The sequence below is a fragment of the Nicotiana sylvestris genome, chromosome 6 (assembly GCF_000393655.2).
Source record: "Nicotiana sylvestris chromosome 6, ASM39365v2, whole genome shotgun sequence".
Lineage (NCBI taxonomy): Eukaryota > Viridiplantae > Streptophyta > Magnoliopsida > Solanales > Solanaceae > Nicotiana > Nicotiana sylvestris.
In genome coordinates this window covers 183,308,248-183,321,328 of record NC_091062.1, presented here as the reverse complement: position 1 = coordinate 183,321,328, position 13,081 = coordinate 183,308,248, and the positions used below count along the sequence as shown (strand labels likewise).

The window sequence follows — 13,081 nt, the reverse complement described above, 5'->3', positions numbered from 1 at the left end:
GATAGGCTGTAATTTCTCTATTGTTGTTTTGATATTTTCATTCTCTTCTGGTTCTTGAATGGTATCAGACCTTGAATATACATCTGTTTGCCCTTGTTCAGTTGAGATTTGTGTTGTGGTGACGTCAACTGTCTTCTGTGATTGCTATTTACCTTCATTTCTCGTGCTTGTATCTGCAACAGAGTTGATAGCCCTGGCTGTATGTTGATCTCCCCGATTTTGACAGATTCCCCATGGCGATGGAAAATTAATAACTTAATGCAAGGTTGAAGGAACAACATCTATTTCGTGGATCCATGGTCTCCCAAGAATCATGTTGTAAGCCATCTCCATATCTACCACCTGGAACTTTGTATCTTTAACGACTCCTTCAGCGAATATGGTGAGTGTTACCTCTCCTTTCGTAAGGACACTAGAATTATCAAATCCAGCTAGAGTATGCACCATTGGTATCATTTTATCTTCAGCTTGCATCTCACGTAATACTCTCAGTAAAATAATGTTCACGGAACTACCTGGATCAATCAAAACTCGTTTCACATTAGTATCATGTATAATTAAAGATATTACCAATGCGTTGTTATGAGGAGTTAATACGCCATCTGCATCTGCATCATTGAATGTAACATTGTCTTCCTCTAAAACATGCCGCACCCGTTTCCCTTGGGTAATTGTTACTTTGGAAATTTTGTTAGCTGTTGTATATGATATACCATTGACGTCTTCACCCCCACTTATAACGTTGACAGTTCTTTTGGGAGAAGGTGGTTTTGGAGGCCCCTGCCTGTTCTTCATGTAAGCTTGCTTGCCTTTCTCACTGAACAACTCAGTAAGGTACCCTTGTTTTAATAAATGATCAACTTCACTTTGCAAAAACCTGCAATCTGCTGTTTTATGTCTGTGGTCATTGTAAGCACGTGATTTTTGCCCTATATGAGGATTACTCCCGAAAAAATTCCAAAAATAAAACAATTTTTAATTGTTTGCAATTGTTGTGAATTTTGTATTGTTTGCATTTTGTCTGTGCGTGTTTATTTGTTAAATTAATAAAAAATACAAAAATATGTCGCATTTGCATTTAGGATTTAATTTTACAATTAGGAGTAATTAAGTTTGTTTTACAAGAATGAAAATTACAAAAATATGCATCGTTTGCATTTTTAGCATTCAATGTCAAATTGTGCAATTTTGTTTTAATGAGTGTTTAATTATGTATGATAAATGTTGCTAGGAATTAGTTAGTATTTTTGATAAGTTAATTTAGTTTATAACTTAATTTAGAATTTTAGTTTTATTAATTAGAAAGTAAAAGAAAAGAGAGCAAAAAATAAAGAAAAATCGGAATTGGGCCTTTTCTTCAATTTTGAACCTAGGCCCAAAACACCTCTACCCAAACTAAATAACCCATTATCCAACCCAAAGACCCACTGGGTCGACCCGACCCGGTCCGCCCCATAACCCTAAATGACCTAACCCCTCATAATCTTCACTTCATTTTTCCTAAACCTAAACCTAAACCCATCCCCCCCTCTCTTTCTCTCTTCACCCTCACCATGAACAACCCCTCCAAGCTCCCAACCATGGCTGCCTCCTCTTCTCCTTCAACACACACGCACGCACACACACACAGTCGTCGACCCCCAAGCCATGAACGACCTCACCTTCAGCTTTGTCTTCTCCATGTCTAGCTCAAGCTCGACAATGGTTGCCCCTTCACCTTCATCTTCTCAAACGACCACTCAGCTCACATCTTCAACCAACGGCCAGCCATGAACGACCCCGCTTCCACTGCTTCATCGCCACTGCTGCCCCTGCTACATCCATCCATCAAAGGCGAACAGCTCGTCGACCTCTAGCAAACCCAAACATCTCACGTCCCATAGTTGCCCTTTTTGCATCTGCTTCACGTCCAAATCACCATGTTTGCTGCTTCTGCTACTTCGTCGTTCTCCTCCGTTCACCACTGCCCAAACCACCACCATCGCTTATGCTTCACCTCCCATGACTGCCTCGTCTAGCATCTGCTTCAAAACCAGCTGCACCTGCTGCGTTGCTGCTGCCTTCTGCTTAGTCCAGCTTCGTTCTCCTCGCAACTGCTTTGTTTTTCAAACGACACCAAACGACCATCTTCTTCGATGGTCCGTTCGTTGTCGTCTTCGGCGTCGAGTTATTTTGGTGCGATAATTGTTTCCGGGCAGATTTGTTTTCGTTCGAGTTCATCGTCGTTCCGATTCGGTTAGTTCGTTTAAGTTTCGTTTCTGCCCGTAATTTGTTTGATGTGTTCGGATCTGAAATCAGATATGTTTGATATTAATTTCGTGTTTATCATTTTGTTATCTTCTTCAGTTTGTTTCATTTTTTTTCTTGTTTATTTTTATGTAGAAATTGTTAGTTTAATTATAATGTTGTTAGTTTTAAGTTGAAGTTCAATTAATTATTTATTCAGTTTGTTCTTATTAAATTAAGAGGATTTAGTTTTTAATATAGAAATATGTTAGTCCTTCGTCTTGACTGTAATATTGTTAGATTTAGTTTGAATTTGTTGATTGAATTTGTTTAGGAATTGGTTATATTTGTTGTATTTTGGTTGGAATTGATTAGCTGAATTGGTTATAGCTGATGGGGTAGATTGGTAAATTACAGCATTTTCAGGGGGTAAAATGGTAATTTCAGTAAGGTCGGAGGGGTATTTTTGGAATTGAAAATTTGAACAATTATTTAATCTGAGTGCTCCGTTCACTAGGTATTAATAATATTAAAATAGTACATGGTGGGGGACAAGACATGAGGTAGTGGAGGGTTGATATAATTGTTTAATATAGTGGGGGACAAGATATAATGGAGTGAGAATAATGTATTTGTTTAATGTAATGGGGGACAAAACATTAGATAGTGGGAAATTAAAGGGGGATGAGTAGAAGATAGTGGGATTTAATTTTAAAAGGCTGAAAGTTGGTAATAAATAGATGAGACTTGGACAGAATTTAGAGGAGAAGGAGCTAGAGATTGAAGAGAGAGGAAATTTCGAAAATATTAAGACTTCCAAAAAAATAAAAAATAAAAAAACATTCTGGAAATTTAAAGAGAGTAGTATACACCTGATATACAATCTAAATATTCTGATATACGGATTCAGAAATTAAGGGTTAAACATTAATTAGTCTTTCAATCTGAAAAGATTCCCTTTGCTTCTGCCCGTTAATTGTTGTTGGTGTCTTGGGATTTTCGTTTGATTTGTTCCTTGAGTTTGGTTGGTTGTTTTCCACTACTTCACTGGTTTGCTGGATTTTTATCTTGATTTAAAATCTGTCACTGGTTTCTCGTTGCTGGTTGTTACTGGTTGCTGGGTGTCGCTGTTGTTGTATGCTACTGCATTTCTGTTGATCTTCCTTTTCTTTTTGCTTCCAATATCAGGTACACAACTGACACGCTGGTTACTGTAAACTGAAACATGAAGCATGAATATGAAATAAAGAGTTGAAGTTCTGAATTTATCTTAATTATATTCCGAATTATATTTGTATATATACATTATTTAGCTTACTCTAATCAGAATCATGTAGCTGTTTAATATATATAATGGAACATCTTACGGTAGCTTAGCGGACGAACTATCTATGTATTGCCTAAAAATAAATAAATGGTGTAGTAACTCTGTCTAGTTAATTCGTTATTGTTGGATGATTATCATGTCTCAAAAAGCATGTTAGCTGATTTAGACTATTTTTAAACATTCAACAGTTAGTTCATTAAACGAATAGATCATTTCGGAACTTGTAGGAATATTGTTTAGCTAAATACTATTGGTTAATTTCAGCATGTAAAACGGTTTAGGATTAAAATTAGATTGCCAAGTTTTTTTTTTAATTTGACAAACTGTGAGCATGCCTAGTATAATGTAATTAGGTAGTAACATGTGAATGAGATGGCCCGGGTCCAGTTTGTACCATACACATTGGGTCTGGGCCCGCATTGGCAACAGACTGCCCTGCTTGCATCATTTTCAGATTTTACGAATCATATTCGGAACCCAACTATAACAACTCGTAAGCATGTAAATAAATTAGGACCTTTTCTCTTTCATTTTGTAGAGACAAATTTAATAGAAAAAATGTAGGCACATTAGGATTATCCTGTTAAAATAAATAAGATGAGCCTCCCCCAATAAAACGTATAAGTTGCGGGGCCCTCAATAAAAGGTTAATAATTGTATAGACTTCGGGATCAGTCGTTTAGCAAATTTCACGACCTTACCCAAAAAATAATGATACGCTAGTCGCTTTAGGCGCGCCTTTAACAATTTATTTTCTTAAACTCGGGTGCACATTTATGTGACCCAAATCCAAATCTCAACAAAGTCGAAATATGTCGATAACCACGGGTACATTGATGTGACGTGGTTCGAGATATATTTTCACGATGTTGCAATTCTCGATAAAATAATAATAATAATAATGATAAAAACGGTTAAAAGTCAAGAATTCGCACATATGTTCAACATGTATTATATCAGATAATCAAGCCGAATATAATAGTTGAGAGACCGTGCTAGAACCACGGAACTCGGGAATGCCTAACACCTTCTCCCGTGTTAACAGAATTCCTTATACGGATTTCTGGTGCGCAGACTGTTAAACAAAGTCATTCTTTTCCTCGATTCGGGATTCAACCGGTGACTTGGGACACAATAAATCTCCCAAGTGGCGACTCTGAAATAAATAAATAAATCCCGTTTCGATTGTCCTTTAATTGGAAAAAACTCCCTTTCGCGCCCCTTTACAGGCGACGCGGGCGAAAAAGGAGGTGTGACAGCTCTGGAGACTCTGCTGGGGATAAAAACCCAGAATCTCTGGTTCAGGGTTCAGAATTCGAGCTTAGATGAATTGTTATATTTGGATTTATTTATTTTTTGATCTTATTACATGTTTTAGCCTAAAATGTGCAAATGATGCTTTTACTGCTTTGATATTATTTGAATTGTACATATAAACTGTGCTGAAACCTTCTCTTCTTATCTCTGGGGATGTGCTTACTGGTTAAGACTCCCTATTCTGTTAGAGTCATACCCTAAATAAAAGAGGTTCGGAAAGTTTCTAAGCCGGCTGGCCTTTTGGTTCCCGGAAAGTAGCTCCTTCCTCAACTCGAGTTGTCCGCTCGGGTACACTGTCTAGAACACCAACCCAGGTTTTGAACATAGAATAACATGACTTCATGCCGGATCCCTAGTAAGAACGCTTATTTGCATCACGCTGCATTTGACTTAGGGGACTCAACACAGGGGTTGGGTCCGACTAGGACTAGCAACCTGAAATGAAAAGACCATCCTGATGCATCCTATTTGTTTTTCGTGCATTTATTTGTCTCGCGCCCGCATGCTGGCCAGCTTTTGAATATCAGGAATATTATGAAATTGAGGGAAAAAAGAGAAATAGCGGTTAGGGAGTTAATTGTTTATTTTTGAAAAATCCAATGCCCAAATACTGTCGAAACTCTGCCAAAATTTTGAGAAAATGAAAAAAAAAATATTTTATTAGCTTGTTTTACTAAAAGCAAAAGAAAAAAAAAAGTCGTTGTTCTGTCTTGTTTTCAAAAATAGAAAAGGAAAATAGTTTGTCTTGTCATGAAAAATAAAAGAAAAAAAAGTCTTGTTTTAAAATAGTTCAGTTAATCGCCCGAACTACGCGGGTCTGATTCTCATCGGATGTGAGATACGTAGGCAAACCTCATCGGTTCCGGCCCCCAATTTTCAAAAAAAAAAAAATTCTTTTACTTCCTTAGAAGTTTTTCTATCACAAAATATATATATAAAAGTCGAAATTCAGAAAAAAAAATCTTTCTTCTTTAAAAGTCTTTTGTTGCAAGAATGCTGAAGAAAAATCAACATCCACAAATATTCTCTTTCTTCCTTATAAGTCTTTCTTTTGAAAAAAAAAAGTAAAAAAAGAAAAGAAAATTCGAAATCCAGAAAAACATAAATTTAGTTTATTTCCTTTATTCCTAATGGCGAACTACGCTGGTTTGATTCTCACCGGATGTGAGATACGTAGGCAGCCCTAATCGGGTCCAACTTCCCCTTTTGCTAAAATAGCCAAAAAAAATAAAAAATAAAAAAATAAAATAAAATTAAATAAAATGTCAAAATTTTAATTTTTGTCATAAATAAGTCGGGTGATGCTGTTTTTGTCAAAAATAGTCGAATGTTCCCGAAAGGGACGCCGGAAGGCTGACTTTGCATAAACAGCCACCTTTGGGTCATTTTTTAAAGATTTTTGCCAATTGACCCACGCAGCCTTAAAATCTTCGCCGCTGAGGCGCTGAAAGGCCGTGTTTGCAATATTGGGTCTTCTATTTTGAAAAAAAAATATAAAATAAAATAAGAGAGTCATAAATAAGTCGGGTGATGCTGTTTCTGTCAAAAATAGCTGAATGTTCCTGAAAGGGACGCCGGAAGGCTGACTTTGTATAAACAGCCACCTTGGGTCATTTTTTTAGGATTTTGGCCGGTTAGCTAACGCAACCTTAAAATACTCATACCCGAGACGCTGAAAGGCTGTGTTTGCAACACCAGGTTTTTTATTTTAATTAAAAAAAATAAAAATAAAATAAAGAGTCAGCGACCAGATGAATACTGTTTGGATTTTTAGTCAAAATAAGCCGAGCCAACTTCGACGGTGTCTTAAACCGTTCTTGCCGAGATAGCCTTGAAGTATCTTTCAATTTTCAAAAGGCTATTTTCGTAAAAGAACGGACAAGTTTGTTAAATGTCATAAAATAATCTTCCCGGCCTCAAAATTCATGTGAAATTGGGAAGGGGCCACGTTTGCAAAAACAGCCGTTTGGTCAAAATATGCATATAAGGGAAGGAATCTGTCATTTTATTTTGCTTGAATTTGTATTTCTTTGGATTAAAGAATGTGGGCCGTTTGACTTTCTATCCTGTTGTTCGTCTTTAAATAATTCCAAAAATATTTTATTGTTGTTTACTTTTTATGGGTCCGAACTACGCAAGGTCTGATTCATGCGGGGTCATGATACGTAGGCAATCTCCATAAGATTCGACCACCACTGAAAAAAAAGGAAAAAAAAAAAGAATGAGAAATAAAGGAAAGTGCGGAAGATTTTCAAAGGGGCACAATTACAAGAAGCCGGAACGACGCACGTAACTGAAGTGAATGCATGATAGAATGGTTTAACTGCTTAGGTGCACTGCATCTCTGATATATGATTATCTGTCAAATGCCCTAACACTAACGTGATGGCTTCACTTTGCTGTGTTCAAATATCAGAAAATTGGTTGGTTGTGGTAACTTCTCCCTGCAAAGCAAAGTCAAAGGACAATGACACAGAACCTCAGAACCGAGTGGGTCGGTACCGACGACCGACAACAATTGGTCGAACGGAACAATGGGTTGATAGAAGAAGTGAAAATGCTGAGACAGCATGTGGCAAACATGTATCATGCGTGGATGACTGGGAAAGCACCACCCCCGCCACCGCCAAGCTTCTTGAACTCTGTCCTTACCCAAGCACCCAACACCATAACGGATGATCCCCCATACTCTCCATCCCAACCCACTTATGGTAGCTTTCCCAGCTACCCAATTAGCTCCATCACTCGTCAACGCTACTCCCCTCCCCAACGCTACTTCTCTCCACGAGACTCCCAAAGACATGCTTCACTTTCCAAATACCCAGCTCCACAAAAGGCCTATCCACCCCCTCAAGCATACCGAAAGCCTCATGGATCAGGTTTTAAGCCAAATCAGACATTTAGGAACGAGAGGTTGCTGAAGCGAGTAAAGGCTCTCACCCCTATCGGAGTATCTTATGCAAGTCTGTTTGAAAGGCTAAGGCATGCTGGCCAAATTGAGCCGATCCCCGCATATACTCCAGATCCACGTGCAAGAAGCTTTGATCTTGCTGCACGATGTGCATACCACTCCAATGTCAGAGGGCACAGCATTGAGAGCTGTCGTAATCTGAAAAGAGAAATAGAAAGGATGATCCAGGAAAATCTGATTGTGATCCAAGATAGTGACACCCAGAATATCGCACAGAATCCTTTACCTGCACGTCATGATGAACACTTTGTGGGGAAGTTGCCTGATGACAGGGAGCACTCGAATCCTATTGGGAACTTGTTGACTGAGGTTGATGATATTGAAGTTGGTAATGGTCTTGGCGATATTGATGCGAAGCTCAGTGGCTAAGATGCCAGGTTTGATAAGTGGGAGGACGCTCCGTTCCTTGGTTAGCAAGAGAGAAGCTTTTGGTGGCTTATTTTGTTGTCATTTCTGTTGTCCGGATTATTCTTAGGGTTGTAATACGGATATTGTCTTGTGTCAAACTTTCTTATCTTTCCATTTTGTCATAGCGGTTTGTTTAGTTTTGTCCAGTTTTTTTCGGGATTTTATTCTGGTTTGTTTTTCTTTGTTTTGTTATTCAAACCATTTCACCGGTAGTCTAATGCAAAATCCGGCCTTTTATTATTTCCAGTCATCTTCTTTGTTTCGTTCTTTTTATCCTTTTGTTTTGTCCTCGTTCAGCGATTCTAGTAGCATGACATGCGCGCACAGTTTGGGCCCAATCTTAAGAGTTAATCATAAAGCCATTGGGAGATGTCCGGGACACTTAAGGGAAATAGGAACAGCTTGAGATCCTTTGAAGCTCGAGTCATGTGGAACTGGGGCAAATAAAACATAAAGAAAAACCATAAAATCAAGTGAGAGTATTGCCCAACGGTGCTTTTAAAAATGACAAATAAAAAGGCAAATGTATGTATATGGTTATCAAGTCCAGCACAATCAGAAGATGAGGCGAATATTTAATGGTGTTGTTTGGGCTTGGCGTGTTTTGAAGATTGGAATGACGAAGGCATTTTATTCTGCTATCTAAACACTTTCTCCTTCGTTAACCCTTTGAGCCTTATTTGTTTTCTTTCATACCCCTCTTTCGGAATCAGTAGCAAAAAGTAGAGACACAAACATAAAAAGATAAGAAAAAGAAAAAGAAAAAAAAGAGAAGAGATAAAGAAAAGGAAAAAATGACAACAAAAACAAAAGAAAGTCACAACAAGGAATTGGGAACTACGTTTGACCTGATTCCTCAAAGAGGATACGTAGGCGCCTCACGGCTCGGTCATAGTGTGCATAGTGTAACATAGTATAACAAAAAATAAAAATTCCCAAGCAAGAAACTGGGGCAGAAGTTGTGCTTGATGTAAAGAAATCCGGTTCCGAAGGTTGTAAATTTTGAACTCAAATCGATTTGTTTTGAGCCTTTTAAAAACATTTTTTTAGCCTATCCAAAATCCTACATTACAGTCCAAAGAAAGACCTTCCGATCAGTCTTTAAAAGATGCCAAGTTAGACAAATGAGAGAGTCTTACCGGTGAACACTCTGATCTCCAGCAGAAAAGACTCTGATCACAGCAGAAAAGAAATATGAGAGAGTCTAGCGGTAACACCCCAATCCCCAGCTGGAAAGTAATACAAATGAGAGAGTCTTATCGGTGAAGATATTCACGGGCACCATAAGATAATGAAAGCTGAGAAAAAAAAACAAAATGAGAGAGGCTTGATAGTGAAAACCCTTCGGGCACTACAAGTCGAATAAGATTGAGAATCAGATGGGGAATCACCAAATGAAGATCTTGAAAGATGATTGACGGCAGAGGATAGGCCACATGTGCATGTCATGACCATTAGAGTCGGTAGCTGCGTTTGATAGGTTTTTATTTTCTCTTGTTAAAGTGTCATCTTTTTCCTTTGTCTTTTCTTCGGTTCCTCCTTTCATAGAAAAATTCCCCAGTAGAGTCTGTTTGTTCAGAACAAGTGAGAAATGACTTCAAAATCTGCTATCAGCTTTCCAATTATACAAGACCAGATCTGATTAGAACATCCAAATGGTCTAAGTCAGGAAGGAACAAGCGCGATGCCAGTGTCAAGAAAGATATCCCCAGCAAAAGGAGATTTACAAAAGGATGGACGAGTGTCAAGAGGGATATCCCCACCGAAATCAAAAGTTATAAACCTCAAGGCCAAGGCCCGTGGACAAATCAAGAAAGAATAATACGGAGAGCAATGGGCATGATTTGAGAAATTCATATGAGACTAAAAGGTCGTGGAAATGCCAGTTTCCGAGCTATGCCACAAAAGAAGAGAGATATCCTCAGTAGAAAAGGTTGTTTTCAGTGGCACGAATGAACAAAGAATACGGTTTATCAGCAAAACATTGCAAAATCCTTAAGGGGAATCAGCTATCATGGAAAAGATACCTGGTCAGATCGAAAAACAACGTTGAGAGGTTGGTGAATAAGGAATCGACGATTAGGTCGGAAGTTATCACCCAAGTTTCAAGATAGTCGAACGGCGCAAAGCAGGGCAAGTCGTTCTAAGACCAGCAGGAATATCATCCTCAGCAAATAACATCATCCCAAGCAAGTTTTGATAGTGTAATAGGAACGCAGAGCAGGAAAGGAGAAAGGGAAAAGCCATCCCCAATAGGAGTATCACAACCAACCACCACGTTTTAAACTAACAAATTTTGTTTGATTTGAAACAGGTAAAGGAAATGGCATTGATGACGGATATGCATGCCACAAGGGAGATTATCAAACTGGGGCAGAAAAAGAAAATTTTCCTTTCATTTAGAAAATTTTCTGGAAGTCAGATACCCATTTGGGGAAGAATAAAGATAGCACAAATCTAAAGGGAAGTGGTATTTGAACCAGTGTTACCCCCCAGCATAACAAGTTTTAATGAAGGAAGTTGTTCCCCAGCGGACAGAACAAAAGGATGAAACTTGGGCTCGGAAAAAGCAAAAGTCCAGTGTCGTTCCCAGCAGCCTTCAGAAGAGTGAAGCACTAGTTTGGAAGGAATCAAAATCCCCCAGCAGTGTTATCCTCGACAGCGTTATCCCCAGCTGATAACATTTTATCCCCAGCAATGTTGAGAGAGAAAAGTTTTGAAGGAAGTAGTTTTGGAAAAAAAGGGGAAGAAAGGAGATTCCCCCAATAATATTATCCCCCAACAGGTAAGTAAATAATTCCCCAGCAGTGTTATCCACAGCAGTCTCGGGGAAAAACAACACGAGCTTTTAAAGGAGAAAGTCATCCCGAGCAAGGCCACAAATCGGCCACCATTTTAAAAACTGATAAAATTTTCTTTTCTTGAGAGTTGAAACAGGAACAAAGCAGCGCAAAGGAAAAAGAAAACAAAAGAAGAAATTACAAAGGTAAGTTTCTCAAACCTTTGATCTTTACATTTTCCTCCTAGGATAAAAGTCCTAGTCTGATCCCGATACAATCTTAGTTCGATGAATTTTCTCCTAGGATCAAAATCTAGTTCGATGAATTTTCTCCTAGGATAATTTGAAAAAAAAAGAAGAAGTTTGAATTTGAAAAAAAAAGGGAGTCATTTTTTAGTTTCCTTAAGATTATCAATGTTCAGTTGTTGTTGAAGTCAGGAGCCCGCCTGGAGAATGGAGGTGTTAAAATTTAAGAAATTGTTGAAGTCAGGAGCCCGCCTGTAGAACGAAGGTTAAATTTTAAGTTGAAAAGGTCAGGAGCCCGCCTGGAGAATGGAGGTGTTAATATTTTTAAAGTTGTTGAGGTCAGGAGCCCCCCTGAAGAACATAATGGCGATTTAAATTTCAAGTTTTAAAGTTGGGAGCCCGCCCATATAACAGAGGAATACATTTCAGTCTTTACATTTAAGTTAAAGAAATTGGGTTCATCCACCCTCGAATAGGATATTTTGGGTTCATCCGCCCTCGAATAGGATATTTTGGGTTCATCCGCCCTCGAATAGGATATTTCGGGTTCATCCACCCTCGAATAGGATATTTTGGGTCTATCTGCCCTCGAACGGGATATTGAATTTAATCTTTTCTCCAAAGGAAGTTTAATTTATTTCGACCCGAGTGGTCCTGCTTGTATGAACATTGCCAAAACATATGCCAATGACAATTTATTTTCAAAGTTGTTTTTGAGGTCAGGAGCCCGCCTGAAGAGAGGAATGACGATTTATTTTCAAAGTTGTTTTTGAGGTCAGGAGACCGCCTGAAGAGAGGAATGACGATTTATTTCAAAGTTGTTTTTGAGGACAGGAGCCCGCCTGAAGAGAGGAATGACAATTTATTTTCAAAGTTGTTTTTGAGGTCAGGAGCCCGCCTGAAGAGAGGAATGGCGATTTATTTTCAAAGTTGTTTTTGAGGTCAGGAGCCCGCCTGAAGAGAGGAATGGCGATTTATTTTCAAAGTTGTTTTTGAGGTTAGGAGACCGCCTGAAGAGAGGAATGGCGATTTATTTTCAAAGTTGTTTTTGAGGTCAGGAGCCCGCCTGAAGAGAGGAATGACGATTTATTTTCAAAGTTGTTTTTGAGGTCAGGAGCCCGCCTGAAGAGAGGAATGACAATTTATTTTCAAAGTTGTTGATGAGGTCAGGAGCCCGCCTGAAGAGAGGAAAGACGATTTATTTTCAAAGTTGTTGTCGAGGTTAGGAGCCTCCCTGAAGAACAAAATGGCGATTTATTTTTCGAAGTTGCTGGAATCTCGCCCGCCTGAAGAAAGGAATGACGATTTATTTTTAAAAAAAAATATTATTGAGGTCAGGAGCCCCCTGAAGAACAGAATGGCGTTTTATTTTAAAAGTTGTTAAGGTCAGGAGCCCCCCTGAAGAACAAAATGGCGATTTATTTTTTAAAAGTTGTTGAGGTCAGGAGCTCCCCTGAAGAACAGAATGGCGCTTTATTTTCAAAGTTGTTGGTTGAAGTTGGGAGCCCGCCCATATAACAGAGGAATACATTTCGAGTCAGTAAAGCAGAGGAATCCAACCGGAATCCCTAGCGGGAAACTACAAGAATCCCCAGCAGAGGAAGGAAGTCCAAGACTCGATGGAAAAATAATGCGAAAAGGAAATAAGTAGTTCCAGATCGGCAGTCAAGGGAGAATACAAGACAAATCGGAAGTAAAGAAATACCAGAGGAGTCACCGAGACATCAAAGCAACAAGAGACACAAGAGCATGATCTAGATAAGATTTTGTAATTCATAGACTAGGGTCTAGTCTAGCTTCTTGTTTT

The 13,081-nt window shown here is 38.6% G+C and overlaps 1 protein-coding gene across 1 annotated transcript; it reads right to left on the bottom strand.

Moving 5' to 3' along the window:
• Window positions 1–255: 255 nt before the first annotated feature.
• Window positions 256–1,982, bottom strand: LOC138871781 (uncharacterized). The gene is made up of 2 exons (XM_070149682.1): window positions 1,862–1,982; window positions 256–608 (listed from the first exon to the last, which is right to left on the bottom strand). The coding sequence occupies exons 1-2, from the start codon at window positions 1,980–1,982 to the stop codon at window positions 256–258; spliced, it is 474 nt and encodes a 157-aa protein (XP_070005783.1).
• Between the last annotated feature and the right edge of the window lie 11,099 nt (window positions 1,983–13,081).